General features: G+C 37.1%; 1 protein-coding gene across 3 annotated transcripts in view; it reads right to left on the bottom strand.

Moving 5' to 3' along the window:
• Positions 1–16,288, bottom strand: part of TRAPPC10 (trafficking protein particle complex 10) — a 44,350-nt gene that overhangs the window by 27,630 nt on the left and 432 nt on the right. For 2 of the 3 annotated variants that reach the window (XM_037376719.1, XM_037376720.1), the window contains exons 2-6: positions 6,113–6,194; positions 5,271–5,406; positions 4,008–4,204; positions 2,234–2,429; positions 966–1,077 (exon numbers count right to left, since the gene is read on the bottom strand). In XM_037376719.1, coding sequence (XP_037232616.1) covers positions 966–1,077; positions 2,234–2,429; positions 4,008–4,204; positions 5,271–5,406; positions 6,113–6,194 — 723 coding nt within the window. Of the gene's footprint in view, positions 1–965; positions 1,078–2,233; positions 2,430–4,007; positions 4,205–5,270; positions 5,407–6,112; positions 6,195–16,288 lie in introns of those variants that run through there. The other variant, XM_037376721.1, reaches the window with a different exon arrangement.

Genomic DNA, 16,288 nt, shown 5'->3' with positions numbered 1-16,288 from the left:
CCCTCCCAAGGTTGTGAGCTGGCTTATTCTTTCTAAAGTTTATCATATGAATAAATGACATAGTTCTTAACATGAAAAGCAAAACAAAAAACCAACAGGACTTCCACAGCTAAGTAGATAACTGGATTTCAGAACATTCAAACCCCATAGGCATTTTTCCCTAATTGCCTACTTGTTATTAGTATAGTGGCAATCAGTTTGTAATGTGTTTCTTGGCAATTAAGCCTAGCTGAAGTTCAAAACAAGCTTTATCTACTTAAGTATTTCTTACTCAGCCATAATGCATAGATGTGCCCCCACTTCCAGGTATAGCATCAGGTTCAGTCAGTACAAATACATTTCACTGAAATTATTCCTGCACCATATTTTCACTAGAATCATAACACATACCTGATTAAAGCTGTTATATAATAACATATGCTTTAATTCATTAAAAGTCTTAAGTTATTTGATGCTTCTTGCACAGTAATTTTTCTTAAAGAGAAAGTTAAACTTGTACTGCAGATTAAGCACATCTTTCTATTCAGTTTTGTAGCGATTACCAAATGTCTCATGTAATTTGAGGCAAAACTGAATACGTTTCTCCAGGAAGCTCTTTACCTCATGAGTAACTTAACAGTGAACTGTGAAAGCAGCAACGTATCTCAGCCAGCTCAACACTCAGGTAATTAGTTTCAGCGCTCAGTTTCTAGCAATCATCGAGTAAGAATGAAAATGCAAGTTTTCATTAGAAATTGCTTCTAAGCTTCAGAGATGAAAACCAAAACTTTAGTAAGACTATAACTGATGTACACTTGAGTTTGCATACAGCACAAAACAAGAGTACCAACTGCCTAGTGCATCTTCACTGCAAAGTAACATTTTTTTTCTCCCATGCACATGCTACCCAAAGCACTGGGTTATTTAGCAGAAGCATGGTGAAGAAGTTAATACACTTAACATATTTAATATTTTAAGACACTTACCGCCAGCCCCAAAGTTGACAACATATTGAGAAAACAAGGCATCCAGTTCATCGTACTGCACTAGTGCATCCTCAAATTGCTGCAGCATCTCAAAGACAAAGGCCAGTTCTTCCTTTTGACACACAAGCAATACAAGGAGCATGTTACTGGTATTAGTCATGACAGGTGTAACAGCCTGTCCCCCTCCTCTTTATCTAGTGAGGATATATCAAGCTGTAGCCCTGTATGTAGTATCAAATTAGTAGCATACGTAGAGGTCCAGGAACTACTTTTTCCAACATTCTTCCCCTTCCAGTATTCACACATTTAGGAAAACCTGCCATTGTAGCAGATGCACTATTTCTTCCTAACACAGGATGATTCACAAAAGAAGATTAAGTCATACTGCTTTGCCAGTAAATTCTGTTGTGTATCCATATCCTGATTCACTACAAGATATTGCTCATACATCTATTAAAAGTTTTTTTAAAAAAGAAAGAAAAGAAATTGCTAAAGACTCATCTCCCTTAATAGTTACAACTTTTTCCCCTCTGTTTACACTGCGAAACTGCAGTACCAGTTGTATGCAGAGAAGAGAGCCACAGTGGTAAGTAGGAAAAGTCTGAGAATTAGATATAACGTATACAAGAGGTAGTGCATGAAGTCAAAGGAAACATGAAGATGAGATGGAACTGGTGTGGAGAACAGGACTGTACAGGGACCAGAAAATTTCAAAGGAATCAAGACCTTTAATTCTATCAAACAGTAGTTTCTTGCTTTTCTCTATACTAGCTGAAAGAGAGATATATTTAGAAATATTAAAAAAAAGGGAATTTAAGGCATTCTTTATTTGGAGTACTTCAAAACAGGCACTTTTCTAAGAATCGCCTCCATACATACTGATAATAATCTAAACAGAGAAAGCAAAGCAACATTTATATTAAATACAAATTACAAGCCTGAGTGTCTTTGCACAGGCAGAGTAATAGGACATTTACCCAAAATTCAAGAGCAATACTTTCTAGATGCAATTTGTTTCAGTTGAGATTCATAAAACTTTGACAGGCCTGCAAAGATTCTGCTTCTGTAACAGCAGTTCACTACAATGTACCAAGAGCCTGCTGCAAACAAGATCTAAAAATGCTGCTTTTATACCATTCTTTGTATTTCATACCCAACCCTCAAAGAATGAAGAGAGCATTAGAAGCACCAGAAAGCCAACTACAATAAAAAAGGCCATTACTAAAACTAGGACTCAAGTACTTTCTTCAGTAAAAAGAGACTCTTACCTGGACCATGAAATATTCACAGAAGCTCCACCCTGGCTCAGTCCTTTTCTCTCTCAAAGTTCTCATGTCATCTTCAAACTTGCCTAAGTTTTTGGTGAAAGACATGAGAAGCAACGTCCTGAGTTTGGTCAGGAAGGCATTCCAAGATTCCTGAGAACGGGAAGAGTCTTTCAAAGGGTCAGAAAGTACCACACATCTGTAAAGAGATTGATAAAAAATATTTTTGAGGAGGTAAACATACAACGCACAGTGGAATACTGTGCATACCTGACAGATTCAGAGGGAACAAAATTTAGGTTTTCATTCAACACTAATAAGAGGAAAAAAACAAGGTTGAGGGTTATGTTTGTTCTGGGGTGGGTAGGCTGGGGTTTTGTTTTGGGGTGGGTTTTTTTGTTTGGTTGGGTTTTGGTGACTTAAAAAACTTTCCATCTAAGCATAAGTAAAGTCTGTGATACAGTTTATGAGAAGAGTTACGCGTTTTCCACAAAATGAGTACTATAAAGTTTTACTTTTTTTGAAGAATAATGGATACATTATTACAATTACTTAAACACAAGTAATGTTGTAGCTGCCCAAGAAAAAAAGTCTGCTTAGCAATACAAGCCAGCAGGGTGGTTATTACAGTTACTCCTGGCAAGGATTATGCAAGATACAAATCAAGATACATTAGATCTCATACAGTCAGCCTTCCTAAGTCACTTAAAATAATCCTCCATAATATATTCTTACTTTATCTGAGTGGGTTTTTTTACACATCCTAAGTGTGAAAATTCTACTTCTTTTCTCATAAATAAATCAGATACCGTTAATTCACAAATAAGTCAGGTTTTTTAGAGCATTTTCTTTCCTCAGTTTTTCTATAACAGTTCAGTAACATCCAAAAAACCACTGGTATCTCTAAACGCAGGAAAATCTTCCATCCAAGTAAAACACCATTTCTAGTTAGAAAAGTCATCTTACCCTACAGCAAAATGATTAAACCAAACGAATCAATCAGTTAGAAACCAAAAGCAAACTGAATCAGAGCTGTTCAAACTATTTGCCCAAATAATCCTGTAATATACCAAATACCATCTAGGTACAAAAAAAGCGCTGCCAATTTAGAACATTATAACATGCTGACCTGCCAGTCACTGTCAGTTCACTGAGGTACAATGAGTGCTTCCATCTATTCTTTTCAATTTCAAATGTTTATCCTGTCACTCATTTTTAGGGGGAAAATGTCCCATTTAAAGTTAACTCTTCAGGTGAAAAGAAAAAAAAACGTAATATATAATAGATTCTGTGCAATATTTCAGAATAAGGAAGATAGTATTTACTAAAGTTGGTTTCAAATTAAGACTGGTGTGTTTTATTGACTTTAATGAAAGCAGAAACAGTTTCATATATTCATATTCCCCTCTCACCTCACTCCCATTACTTGTACTTCTGGTAACATTTTTGCAAGCACCTAAGCAAACGAAAAAAACTCTGAAGTTCTGAACCCTGGTTATTACTTCACTGTTCCCCTTAAAGATCTCTTAGCCAGGAAGATATACTTGAAAGCTTTTTGAACCACATTTCAAAGCCACCACAAATCCGGGAATAAACTTCTCCCTTTACTGCTTGCATCAGTCTCCTTCAAAGCATAGGTCTTATGGTACCATCACCTGAATGCTGAACATCAAGAGAAGTCCTTAAATAAGCAAGGAACCTGTTATATAGGGAGTCGAATTTTTAAATCAGCACACTTGCCAAAAGGTCAAAATGTCTGCAAGAAAAAAACGCTTACCTGTCACTTTGTTTGTTACAGAAATCATTTCTTATTTTATCTACGATAGAGGTTCGGGGAAGGATATTTGTTTTGTTCTTTTTCTTGGCATCACTCTCAACTACCACAATTAGCCAGTCCACCGAGTTGTGAGCTTTGAGAACATTCTGCCACTTGGTGATGTCATCCTTGACTGTAGTTTTGTACACTTCCGTGTCCTGGGATGAGAATTGGTGAATCATCAGAATCAAACAGACATTCTGAATAAGAAAGTCATAAGGCCAATTTTGTTCCAACAAAAGACGAACAGAAAGACATATTTAACAGAATTAGTGACAATAAGTACACTTACTGAAAGAAATCAAATGAGGTGAAGCATAGTAAGGTTTTGGTCTTTGAATTTAATTTATTTCTAGTGGTATATGTTAATTCTTTAGATTACTGAAACTGATATTTTTAAACATAATTTAAATTCTTATTTTATACATTCTTGAACTTTACAACAAAAACATGTTTGAAATTACAAAGCTGAACTGCTTTATTCTCATATGGTAACAGAAGTGTGATATTTCTGCCATCTAACACTGTTCAAATCTTAATCTGTTTAAAAGCTTTTTCATAAAAATAAGAAAACCACAGAAGCGTTGTTTGCCACTTTTTTGGCTTCTGAGTTGTTTTTAAATGGATCAATTCTTACAACTCTTAAGGCCGTTCTGGAAACTTTTTGATTGGTCACAGATCAGATGTCACCTTTGTCCTTCAACCAGAAAATTTGTAACAGAGGCCAACCAAAAAGCAGTGACCTGTAGATAAACAGGATTAAGACTTTCCAAATGTTGCCCAGTTTCAATTGCTGACATACACCAATACCTGACACACATGGAAAATGAACTACAGAAAAAATACATATCTTATGATATTTTCAAGAGGCTAAATCTTAACTGAAATACTCTAGCTTATGAAACAAGCATGCTGTGCTACCGCAGTAATACTGTCAGATCCTGGGCTTTTTCATGACAAAGTACTGAAAACAGGTTATTCAGAAGCCTGTCCTCTTAGTGTCAAGCAACATTACAAAGAAATACTGCTTATGGCAAAAAGTACTCAAGCTGACGAAGTTTTGTTTCCAATAATATTGGGTATGCATGCTTATGCAGTGCAGACTTAATTGTTCAAATAAGCATAAAAAGCAAGTGGCGAATACCAGAAAGCACAAGCAGAAAATCAAAACAATTTCATTTTTAAATCCGAATATTCAGTTTTTCATGATGTTTTCCTACTTACACAACATTCTGTCCAATAAATATGAAGAAAGGGAAAAGTCAAAAGGGCCTTATTCCCCTCTTTGGGTAATAGCTCCTCTTTAAATTGAACAAAGTTAGATTCTAGATGAATCATCTTTGGAGCACGGCCGTAAGACCTACAAAGTTTAAAACCTGAAATTAGTGGACAAGACATATGCAGTAGAATACAAAAATGAACATGTATTTTGGGGAAGAGGAATACAATGAAATACTCTAGTACTGGAAAATCACAAACTATGTTTATTGAGGTTTGTACAAAGTTAACTACAATTTGGTGTCACTTGAAACAAAAGAGATGCTCCTTTTTGCAAGAACAGGAGCTAGAAACTTGTCAGCTTTCATTAAAAGATTTTCTGTACCTGTAGAACCTCTAAAAGTAAAAAAATCCAAATAAGAAAATTCCCAAAATATTTTTCCTAAACAGAAAACAGTGTGCTGTACGAAAGTTTTTGCAGGAAAGTACATCTAATGCTACATATGTTCTACCTATATTCTCATTAAGAAGAAAGCCTGTCACTTTCAGAACATGGCTGCCAAAGCACATCAAAGCACAAACCAAGACAAACTCATAAATCACAAAACCAAAGAGAAACACAGCATTAATATAATTTTTCTTTAGGTAAAGGTCAACATAGCTGAAGTATGGAAGTGATGATCCTGAAACACCAACACTTACATTGATAAGTTCTCCTTTCCTCAAGTCAGTTGCTATATTCAATCCAATTCATGGCAAGAGCTTCTCAGAGCACAACAAATATACAAATATACCCAAGTCTAAAAACACACACTGAAATAGCATCACAGAATAAAACGTAAGTTTACCTCCTCCATTCCATGGGTTCTCTAGGAAGCTGTTGAGAAAGTGTAGGATATAAGGAAGTAAATAAATTCTGATCTCCAGCACCTAAAAGTAAAAGGCATTGATCTATTATCATGTGCAAATCACAGAAAAGCAATTAATAAACTATACTATTAATGTTTTTTTGTTTCAATAAAAATATGTTATTTCATTGGCTATGTGGAAACTGGAGTCTAGCACTGAACTACACTTTTTTAAATCACATGCTCTCACGTCCTAATACAACACTTTAACAAGGCACATAACACATATACTGTTATATATTGTGATTTTCCACATAATACATCATCCATATACCAAAGAAAGTATCATCCATACAGCTGGTCCAACTCTAAAAACCAAACAAGCAACTCCTGAGCTGGAGTCATTGGGTAAACAAAGTATATTTAAAAAAACCTCAAGAATTTAGCCTTCACAAACCAGAAGACTGGTTAGACAGTGGTTCACATCCCTTCTGTAGCTGGGCCTACCATGACAAAATTAGTATTAGCACATGTTCTGTGCTTTACTGGGTTTGATTCCTCCCTCCCCATTATTCTGGGGCTGCTGTTAATACCAAGCAGCTCCTTGACCACCACACTGCTTTTGCTGCCTTCAGAAACATCAGGTCTGTTAACACTGTGCAGGTCCCCTGGAGCTGGCCCTGTGCTGATGCAAACGTCTGTGTCCAGCATCAATCACTTGGGCTTTGGACAACTACATTAAATACAATACCATTGGAGCAGCTAGTTATGTACAAGATGGAACAAAACGTAGGGTCTACCATACAAAAAAAAAAAAAAATACACTATCAGTAGCCTATGAATATCAGTTCTTAAATTCTTTTCCTTTGGGTACCAGGAGGACATCATGAGGAAGAGAAAGGCTTAAAGTCAGCTCTCCCAATTCTGATGGTTATCAGCGTCTTTGAGCAAAGCAATGGTAAACTTTGTCAGACATGTTTGAATGCAAACTGATCCGTCAACTATACTAGCCAATGCAAAACACCCAAACAGTCTTTCATGATACTTGAACAGAAGACATGGCATTTGATGTCTGGCAAACAGACACATTCAAATGAGAAGGGAGTAAGGTAAAAAATATATTTGCCACTGAATTCGAACATAGTTCTAAAATCTGTTATGTCATGTGCACTGTCTAAATCTGGGAGAATGAGCTGGACCATGCTAGTTTAACAATGTCACTTATTAAATCTCTCATCTGCATGTTGCCCACCACAGCTATTGCTCCCTTCCCTGTACTTCCTCCTTATTGCCTCATCTTTGGCTGGCTGCATTCTCCTCTACCACAGACTGCAATTTAATTCTAAGAAATCCTTTATTTCCTCCTACGGAGGCTACTCTTGCCCTTCCTCCCCACACTCCACCCTTCCCCAGGACCTCTTGAGCTGAAGAGCTACATTTTTCAATTAAAATTTTAACAGGCCTCTAAGCAATTCTGCCATTTCCCGGTAATTATCCACCTGTTTCCATTTTACATTCATCTGCCATTTTACAGCCCAGCCTGAACAGAAAGATCTTTTTACCTTCCTGTGGAAGGGAGAGCTGCAGAAGTACCTGACATCCCTTCTTCTCCCTCCCACCACGCAATCCCACCTTCTGGCACACAGCCAGGCATCACCTCCACAGCAGCTTAGCATGCTTTAATTTATCTTTGAAACCCTTTTCTAGTCCACTCACCTTTTCCCAGTTTTCTCACATACATTATTTTGACTACCAGCCACTACCGTAATTCTATCACTGTGCAACAAATTAAAAAAAAAATATATATTTAGTTGTATGATTAAATGCCAGAATAAGCAAAGCCAGCTCTTCTGATGCCTGGCCACAATAGCTATTATTCAATGATTCGATTTCCTGGAACCATTAAAAAGCAAAATACAAACAAAACCCCCACTCTACTATTAGTGCTTTAGCTTTAAATGTCCAGAAAGCACTTTATTCTTGACTCTTCACCTTTGTCCTGTTCTGACTGAATTAAGTGTACCATAGTAGATCTTATTTAAGACTATAAACAAATACCTAAAACAACTACTGAAATAAGTGTTAGTCATATTGGTAATGCTGCCTTATATCAAGTTACAACATCTCTATGAGCCAGGCAATGGAGAGCAGTCTATTGATTAGCAACTCATTACTGCCCATAGAAAGTGGAACACAGCTCAGCGATTTAGCAACAGCATGATGACCACATCAAAATGACAGCCCATGAAGCTTGGAGCCTGACTGAAAGAACGAATCACATCTTTTACTTCTGGAGCATAACAAAGTACTCTTTCTGTACTGCACCTAAAAATGCAAGGTATGCCACAAAAAAGTTTCAGAATTCAACATCTTGAGTAAAAAAGGACTACTCCAGAATACAGAGGAACTACTAAATGAATAATATTTAAGCACTCTATTGTTCCAGACAACCACATCATATTATCAGCTTAAGGAATGTATATTAGTTTTAAAGCCAGTCAATTTTTCCTCCTGCATTGGTTTTGAGGGCATATAAAATACATGTAAGGATGTGTTTTATGATCAAGGCAGGACGATCCTCTCTTTTCTTCTAATCCTAGAGAACAGACCTTCAATGCAAAATAGATCTGCTATCTTCTGAACACAGACCAAACACTACTAACGTATATTACAAACACCCTAAGGACTATAACATTTCAGGTTCTGCTCAACTAGACGCTGCATCTACTGTAATCAGCATGTTGAGCTACTCAAATGAAGAACACTAAAAATGAAGTTATCAGCAGGCAACACTAGCACAGCACTGACACAGGACAAACATCAAGACTGTTTAGGACTAAGGACTTGGTAAGGACTGGTGACATGCACATTAAATTGTTAACTAATTGCTACAGGACTGCAGGAAGGAGTATCTCAGAGCAAGTAGACAAGTAAAAGCACAACCTTCACAAATAACAATCCTTAATCATCTAGTTCTTAATCACTCTAGTTTTGGAGTGGTATTGTGCAAGATTCCTATAACTCAAGAGACCTTAAACATGGCAGAAGTCTCATTCTCTTCTGTATATATGCCTCTAAAGCATTAGTAGTTGCTGCATCCATGATCCACTTTCTAACGTATTTAAAAAAAAAAAAAAAAGAAAAAAAAAAACACCAAACCACACCACTACAGGAATTTTTGCTTGTATCTGACTAAATTCTATGAATTTGAATTAAACATTCAAAACCACAAGTAACTCTAGAATTTAAACCCCAAAAGTCTGCACAGAAATCTGAGATTTCGTTGTAGTTTTTTTGTTGACTTTTTGTTGGGGTGGGGGGTGGGTGGATTTTGTTGTTGTTTGGTTAATTTGGGGGTTTTGTTTTCTGGTTTAAAAAAAAAAAAAAAAAAAAAGACAGACTAATGAAGCCAGTTGATGGAGGAAAGCCAGTCCCAGCTGAAGTGTAACAGATGATCAGATACAGCTGAAAAGGAGAAAGATGTGCAAATATGGGAAAGTAATTCTAGAATCTTACCATAACTAAAACCAAGCAGCCTTCTAGAGAAGGGTTTTCTTCTTTTAGAATGAACAAGACCTAAATTTCAAGTAGAGATGATAACTGGGGAGTGTCATCCTTTATCACTTAAAACACAGTAAGAACTACATATCTTGTGTTTTATTATATTATTTTAATCTTATAATTGTATTAGATAAACAGTATTAAATAGTAATAATCTAATTCTATTTCAAAGTTCTACCTATTTTTTACTATTTTAAAATATATTCCATAACTTCTCTAATTTACAATATAAACCTAGTAAATCTTTTATTGGTTTATTTTAATACTTGATTTATTCTTTAGAATAGGGAAAAAAATGCTAATCCACAGCCTTTGGAGCACACATCTCAGCTTTTACGCCATGTATGTCTGAATTAATCTGCTCCCCACCTGGATGTCAACACACACACACACCAAACACAGAAAAAACACAGTAATTCTTTAAGTGATGCCACTCCATGTGTAGGGTGGTTCTGCATGTGAAGGGGTAACAATTACTTTAACTAACAAAGTAATAGAAAGCAGTAATGTTTCAAATGATACACATTAAGAAGAAACAATTCTGGAAGAAGGGAAGAAAGGAGAAAGCACATTTCCTTCCTTTCCACATTAAAAAGTTCAAGAGGTATGCCCTTTGCCACTTATTTCAACACTTCACAAACAAGTTACGACAAACAGGTTATCTGTCCAGAAATCAAATGCAAATAAAGCAGCAGAACCTTAAAAGGGTTTTATGATAAGCCTAAATCAAACATTGAATCAAACAGCATAAGTTAAAAACACTTCTATGACCTTCAAAGACTTGACGTCCACCAAACTGACATCCAAAATGTTAAGATCGCCAGGTCAGGGCAAAAGAGAAACAAAACTTACTCAAGTGAGTCTTGGTTGTGAACCTGGCTGTAAAAATCCACCATGTAAACCAAGTAAAGAATGTCTATAACTTTTATTCAAGGACAGGCTCTGTGTCTATGGAGCAGCTCTTAACCATAAACCTAATCCCAGAGAAAACTTCTGAAATTAGCCAAGAACTGAAATGGGCATCTAATGCCAAAACATTCCTTGTTTAGGCTACAGCATAATGCAAAGGTGACTGAATATCCTGGTAAATACAGCTCCAGAAGATCACATGAATCTTCAAACTACTTATTTTAAAAAAAACTTATCCTATTGGTGCCAAATTTTCCCTTTCTAAAAGGGACCAGTCAGTCTCACCTCTTTGTTGGGCAAGATCACGCAGCAGATCCTTCTGGTAACTATGCTAAGACACATGGTGACAGCCAACATGGGCAAATCATGCCTGACAAACTTGGTGGCCTTCTATGATGGGGTTACAGAACTGGTGGATAAGGGAAGATCAACCGACATCGTCTACCTGGCCTTGTGCAAAGCATTTGACACTGTCCTGCTCGACATCCTTGTCTCTAAACTGCAGATAGATGGATGTAATGAATGGACCACTCTGCAGATAAGGAATTGGCTGGATGGTTGCTCTCGAGGAGTTGTGGTCAACAGCTTGATATCCAAGTGGAGACCAGTGATGAGTGGCGTTCCTCAAGCACTGGTGTTGGGACCAGCACTCTTTAATATGTTGACAACATGGATAGTGGGATTGAGTTTGCCGACAACATCAAGCTGTGTGGTGCAGTCGGCACGCTGGAGAGAAGGGATGCCATCCAGAAGGACCTGGACAGGCTTGAGAGGTGGGCCTGTACGAGCCTCATAAAGTTCAACAAGGCCAAGTGCAAGGTCCTGCATATGGGTCAGAGCAATCCCAAGCACAGATACAGGTTGGGCAGAGAATGGATTGAGAGTGGTCCATCAAAAGAAGGTGACCAGCAGGTTGAGGGAGGTGATTCTCCCCCTCTGTTCTCACAAGACACCATCTGGAGTACCATGTTCAGCACTGGAGTCCCAACATAAGAAGGGCATGGATCTATTGGAGCAAGTCCAGAGCAGGGCCACAAATATACAAAATTTGTCTGATACAAAAGAACCATAAAATACTGACTTTTTTTGTTTGATGCCTGCCTAAAAAACACCAAAATCCCCAATAATCTATTTTTTTCTAACACTTTCCAAACTTCTTCCGTACTTACAGATATTGTCACTGCAGTATCTGAATATCCCACAATTCATTTTTTTCCCTCTAGAGGAAATTATCCCAACACACTAAATACACAGGCAGTGTAAAATGAAAACTCCCTGAGGTCAGATGACTAAAGCAGACAAACATTTTCCTTTGAAACCAATGATAGACCCAGTCAACTGAGATAAAAGGCTTCAAATACCTTTAAGAGAGCTCAGTGACAAGACTATGCTTTTGTTTAGTTTTTATCCCCAAGTATCAGTCACAGCTAACCTTTCTGATCCTACTTATTTTTCCACTGGTAAAAAGTTCTGCTATGAATCTCCCCTGCAACCCAGATTCATGTTCAAAAGAGGTCTAAAAAACTGAGACACAAGACAGCTTAATTGCTATATAAAACATCTTAGCTGATTCACTAGTAGCCTGCAGAAAAAAATCCTTTTAGGAAAACTTTATATCTTTACTTACTGCTGCACTACTAAATCTTTAAAACAGGGGTTAATAATACTAAGAATATGCTACTTCTCATGACATATGTAAGCAGGTATTTAAGTACAGGATAATACTGTATCAACTACACAATAGTGATGACTTACAATGCAGACAGGAGTCCTATTTGACAACAGGGAAAATGCATTTATAGAATACAGTTGTTCAAAGGGTCTCACTAGCAGCAAATCATTCTAATTACTTGGGTTACCTGCCACTTCTTGTTGGCACGTTTTTTGTTACATATACCTACTAGTAACAGAACTTTTGAATTGAACTTTTCCAGTCCCAGAACAATATTCTAACTGCAACTGTTTCTTTTTACTCCAAGATACAAAATTCTTTCCATGCCCCCCTTTACTTTTATTAACCTTTTCTGTTTATGCTGCTTTTGTAGATACCTGCAAATATTTTCTGTTCTCAGGCCTACAACGATTTGCTGATGGTTTTGCTCTTGCTGGATCACAGCACATTTTGAACATGGACCAGATGAAAGCAATGCATCCCATTCTCTCCAAAGATTACATATGAAGTTCATTGTACTAAGACAGAGTATCAACAGTAAGAACAAATATGAACACACACAATATATAAACAGATACCAAGAGCTAATAAGGAATATTCAACAACTGCATGAAGATAACTCTAAAAGAATAGCTTGGTAGGGCCGCTCTGCAAAATCAATTACTTCATGTAGCAGGATTGTCTTCAGCTTCTTCACACGGATAACAGAACTAATAATTTAAGTGCAAACCCACTACATTAGGACAAGTTCTTTCAACACAACACTTGGTTGATATATATATGTGCAAGAACATTAGTTCCGAAGATTTTCTCTAATTAAAGTTTCAAACTGAACTCACAAGAAGGAAGCAACATTGTTTGGGTTTCCTAGGAAAGTAATCTGCATTGTCAAGTCAACATTGCAAAGAAACTACTCAACTTCAAGAGGTCCAATGCAAATAAATTCTTCACTCTTCAAATAAAAAACAATTAATTATGGTAAAAATAACATGTCTAGAGCAGTGAGAAAGCTAGAAGCCGACTCAAAATGCTTTGTAAAACATACAAGTTCTGGTAGCAATGAAGATAAATTGCTACAAACTTGAACTGAGAATTTCTAAAGTAATGTGCCAGAGCGAGCATAACCACAGCTGGATAGTGAAACTCCACAGTGGGGTTTACAACCTAGTAAGCCTTACAGTATGAAAACATGATTGGAACTAATCTGGAAAGGAATCATCATGGCACTCAGTCCTAACTGACAAAAATAATTTAATACTACACAGGATGTTGCCATCTTGAGAAAAAGGAAAAAAACTTAAAGAAACAGCACCTTTCCATGAATATACTATTTTTTCCACACTTAGAAAATACGGTTGTCTGTTTGACTAGAGAAAATGTCTCTAGAACTTTTTAGTTAATTCAGTTAATCTAGTTAATTCAGCCTAGCTGAACTCTATTAATCTAAACTCTCTATTAAAACTATGTCGTTTTGCCAGTAACACAAATATCACAAATACAAGGCTAGCGCACCTACAAATATTGAGGATCAAATCATTGAGTTACAGTATTAAGATGAAAAGAGTAATGACAAAACCTGCATTTCAGTTGGCATCAAATATGCAAGCCACATGGAATCTGCCATTTTTATTCTACAGGCCAAAGCCTGTATATATGTAAAGTGCTGAATTAGGATTGTACTGATACAGCAAATAAGTGCTGGTACAATACAGACTAACTCTCAGATTTGAAAGCATAAGTTTCTTTACCAGAGAAGCATTCCTTTCAGAGCACTGTCAAATTTATTTCAAGTAGACAAAAACATGTGTTTACAAAACATCTTTGGTATGCACAGTGTTGAAAATAAATTTAATTCCAAACAAAACTCTCTCTTCAGTTCTTCCTCATTAAGAATAAACCCTAAGAGTTAACAGGAATATTTCATTATATAATTGTTTACCTGACAGAGATTAATCTAAATCTTGTAGCAAAAGAAAATACTTCTGTTCTGAGACACAACCTCACTTCACCGACACTTTTCCTTCATATAATCAAAAAACTAGCCATCCCCTTGCAGGTCTGTTTTGCCCTCATGCACCTGCTAGCTGAGGCAGTTATCCCAAATAACTCCAACTGCCTGAAATCAGAACCACAAAACAAATTAAACTATTTGTCAAACAGCTTCTAATACGGCTTTGATTGTGTTTTCCAACAAACCAATACCAAGCCAACAATTCCTTCCCTGGAAGGCCAAGCTTCACTTCCTTAAAAATCATGGACAATATAACGCTTAGAAGAACTTTCCTTTAAGTCAGTCATTTTTGTTGAACATATTTGTTAGAAATACTACTACAGTCTTTAAGCACTTCTCTTCTCTGGATGGAGAAAAAAGGCAACTAAAACAGCTAAACCAAAATTAATATTATTTTCAATATCAGATAATTGGGCTTGACTAAAACCTGATTAAACTCCATGTTTGGAATTCTGAAAATTTCCTTACAGAGGCCAGAGTTCTTTCCTGCACTTACTGAACAAAAAAAGCAAGCCTGAGGTAAAACTGCATGTACTTCAACAGACTGAAAGATATGTTGCTTACTCAAATCATACAAGAACAGTAAGGACTGATGTGCACAACCCACACACACACATACACTCCAATTCCGAATACAGGATAAAGCCAGCAAATCCGAAAAGCGATCCACCACAGCCTGAACAGTAGCATAACACCAACAAGGGAGGCAACAATATCCTCCAGATGTTTCCAACATGTACTTTTTTCTGACTTCAAATCTGAAGTGAAATGGATTTCAAAAGTCTTGATGTAGATTAGTACAGAAGATTCAACCCAGATACCACTGCCTTCAATTGATGAACTGCATCAAAAGTTTAAGAAAGAAAAAAGCACATTCATAAAATGCTTTGAATAAAAAAATATACACACACACAGGAGTTCCATAATTATATAGGTATGAGGTTATAGTTGGATATTTTTTCTAAATACCAATGTCAGTCTAAGACCTTAATCATCAATAAATGCTGAGTTTGTAATAAGACAACACAAACCTGTGAAATATAAACTATTTAACACAAATTTAAAGTATTCCCAGTGTTTTACTGATAAAGTGCAAATACATAGTCTGTTATGTCATTGATAAAGATACTTTTGACTAAGAATGAACAGTCTACTGGTTACCTCTTGCTTAAAAAAACCAAAAAGCAGAATTCTCTACACTGATCTCATTCACCTTATTTTTCTATTAAGAGCATTACAGATGTAGTTAGAACAGAATAGACTATTTCAGTTGGAATGGACTCACAACAATCATCTAGTCCAACTGCCTGACCACTTCAGGGCTGACCAAAAGTTAAAGCACGTTGTTAAGAGCATTGTCCAAACACCTCTTAAACGCTGATGGGCTTGGGGCACCAACCACTTCTCTAGGAAGCCTGTTCCAGTGTTTGACCACCTTCTTGGCAAAGAAATGCTTCCTCATGTCCAGCCTAGTTCACATGCTCATTTTAAGTGAGCTTTGTTGCAACTCTCTATACCTGTCAGAGCACAGGAGCTCATGTTTTACATCAGGACCAGTGTGCATGTCCCGGCTGCCTGCCTCCAACACCTGAAAGAGCTATACTCATCACTAGAACCATGCGATCCAGTTTCTTAAACAAACTGTCTCGGAGATGAAACCAAAGCACAGCAGTTAAAGACTGAATGATAACGTCGGTGGGAATCTCTCCTCACCACAGAGGATGCCTTACTCTTGCGACTTCTCTCACCCAGAGCAAAAGTACACAAAGCTTGCTGGCAAGAAGTCTGGGGTTTAAGATTTATTGTCGTATCTGAGTCTCTTCTCCTAAGGACCTGTAAGCACGACGTTCGGTTTTGTTATTTACTATAGTCCTGAAACACACCGAAACAAACCCAAGGGGGGGGGACAAGCCGCTAAAGAGACAAAACCGGCCACCAGAGCCCCTTGCAGGTGCCGCGTCCCTCAGCCCCGAGCTCCAGGACCCAGCCGGGGCACCCGGCCGGGGCACCCGGCGCCGCTCCG

The sequence above is a fragment of the Falco rusticolus genome, chromosome 2, assembly GCF_015220075.1.
Source record: "Falco rusticolus isolate bFalRus1 chromosome 2, bFalRus1.pri, whole genome shotgun sequence".
NCBI classification, from domain to species: domain Eukaryota; kingdom Metazoa; phylum Chordata; class Aves; order Falconiformes; family Falconidae; genus Falco; species Falco rusticolus.
This window is presented reverse-complemented; position numbering and strand designations above follow the sequence as displayed.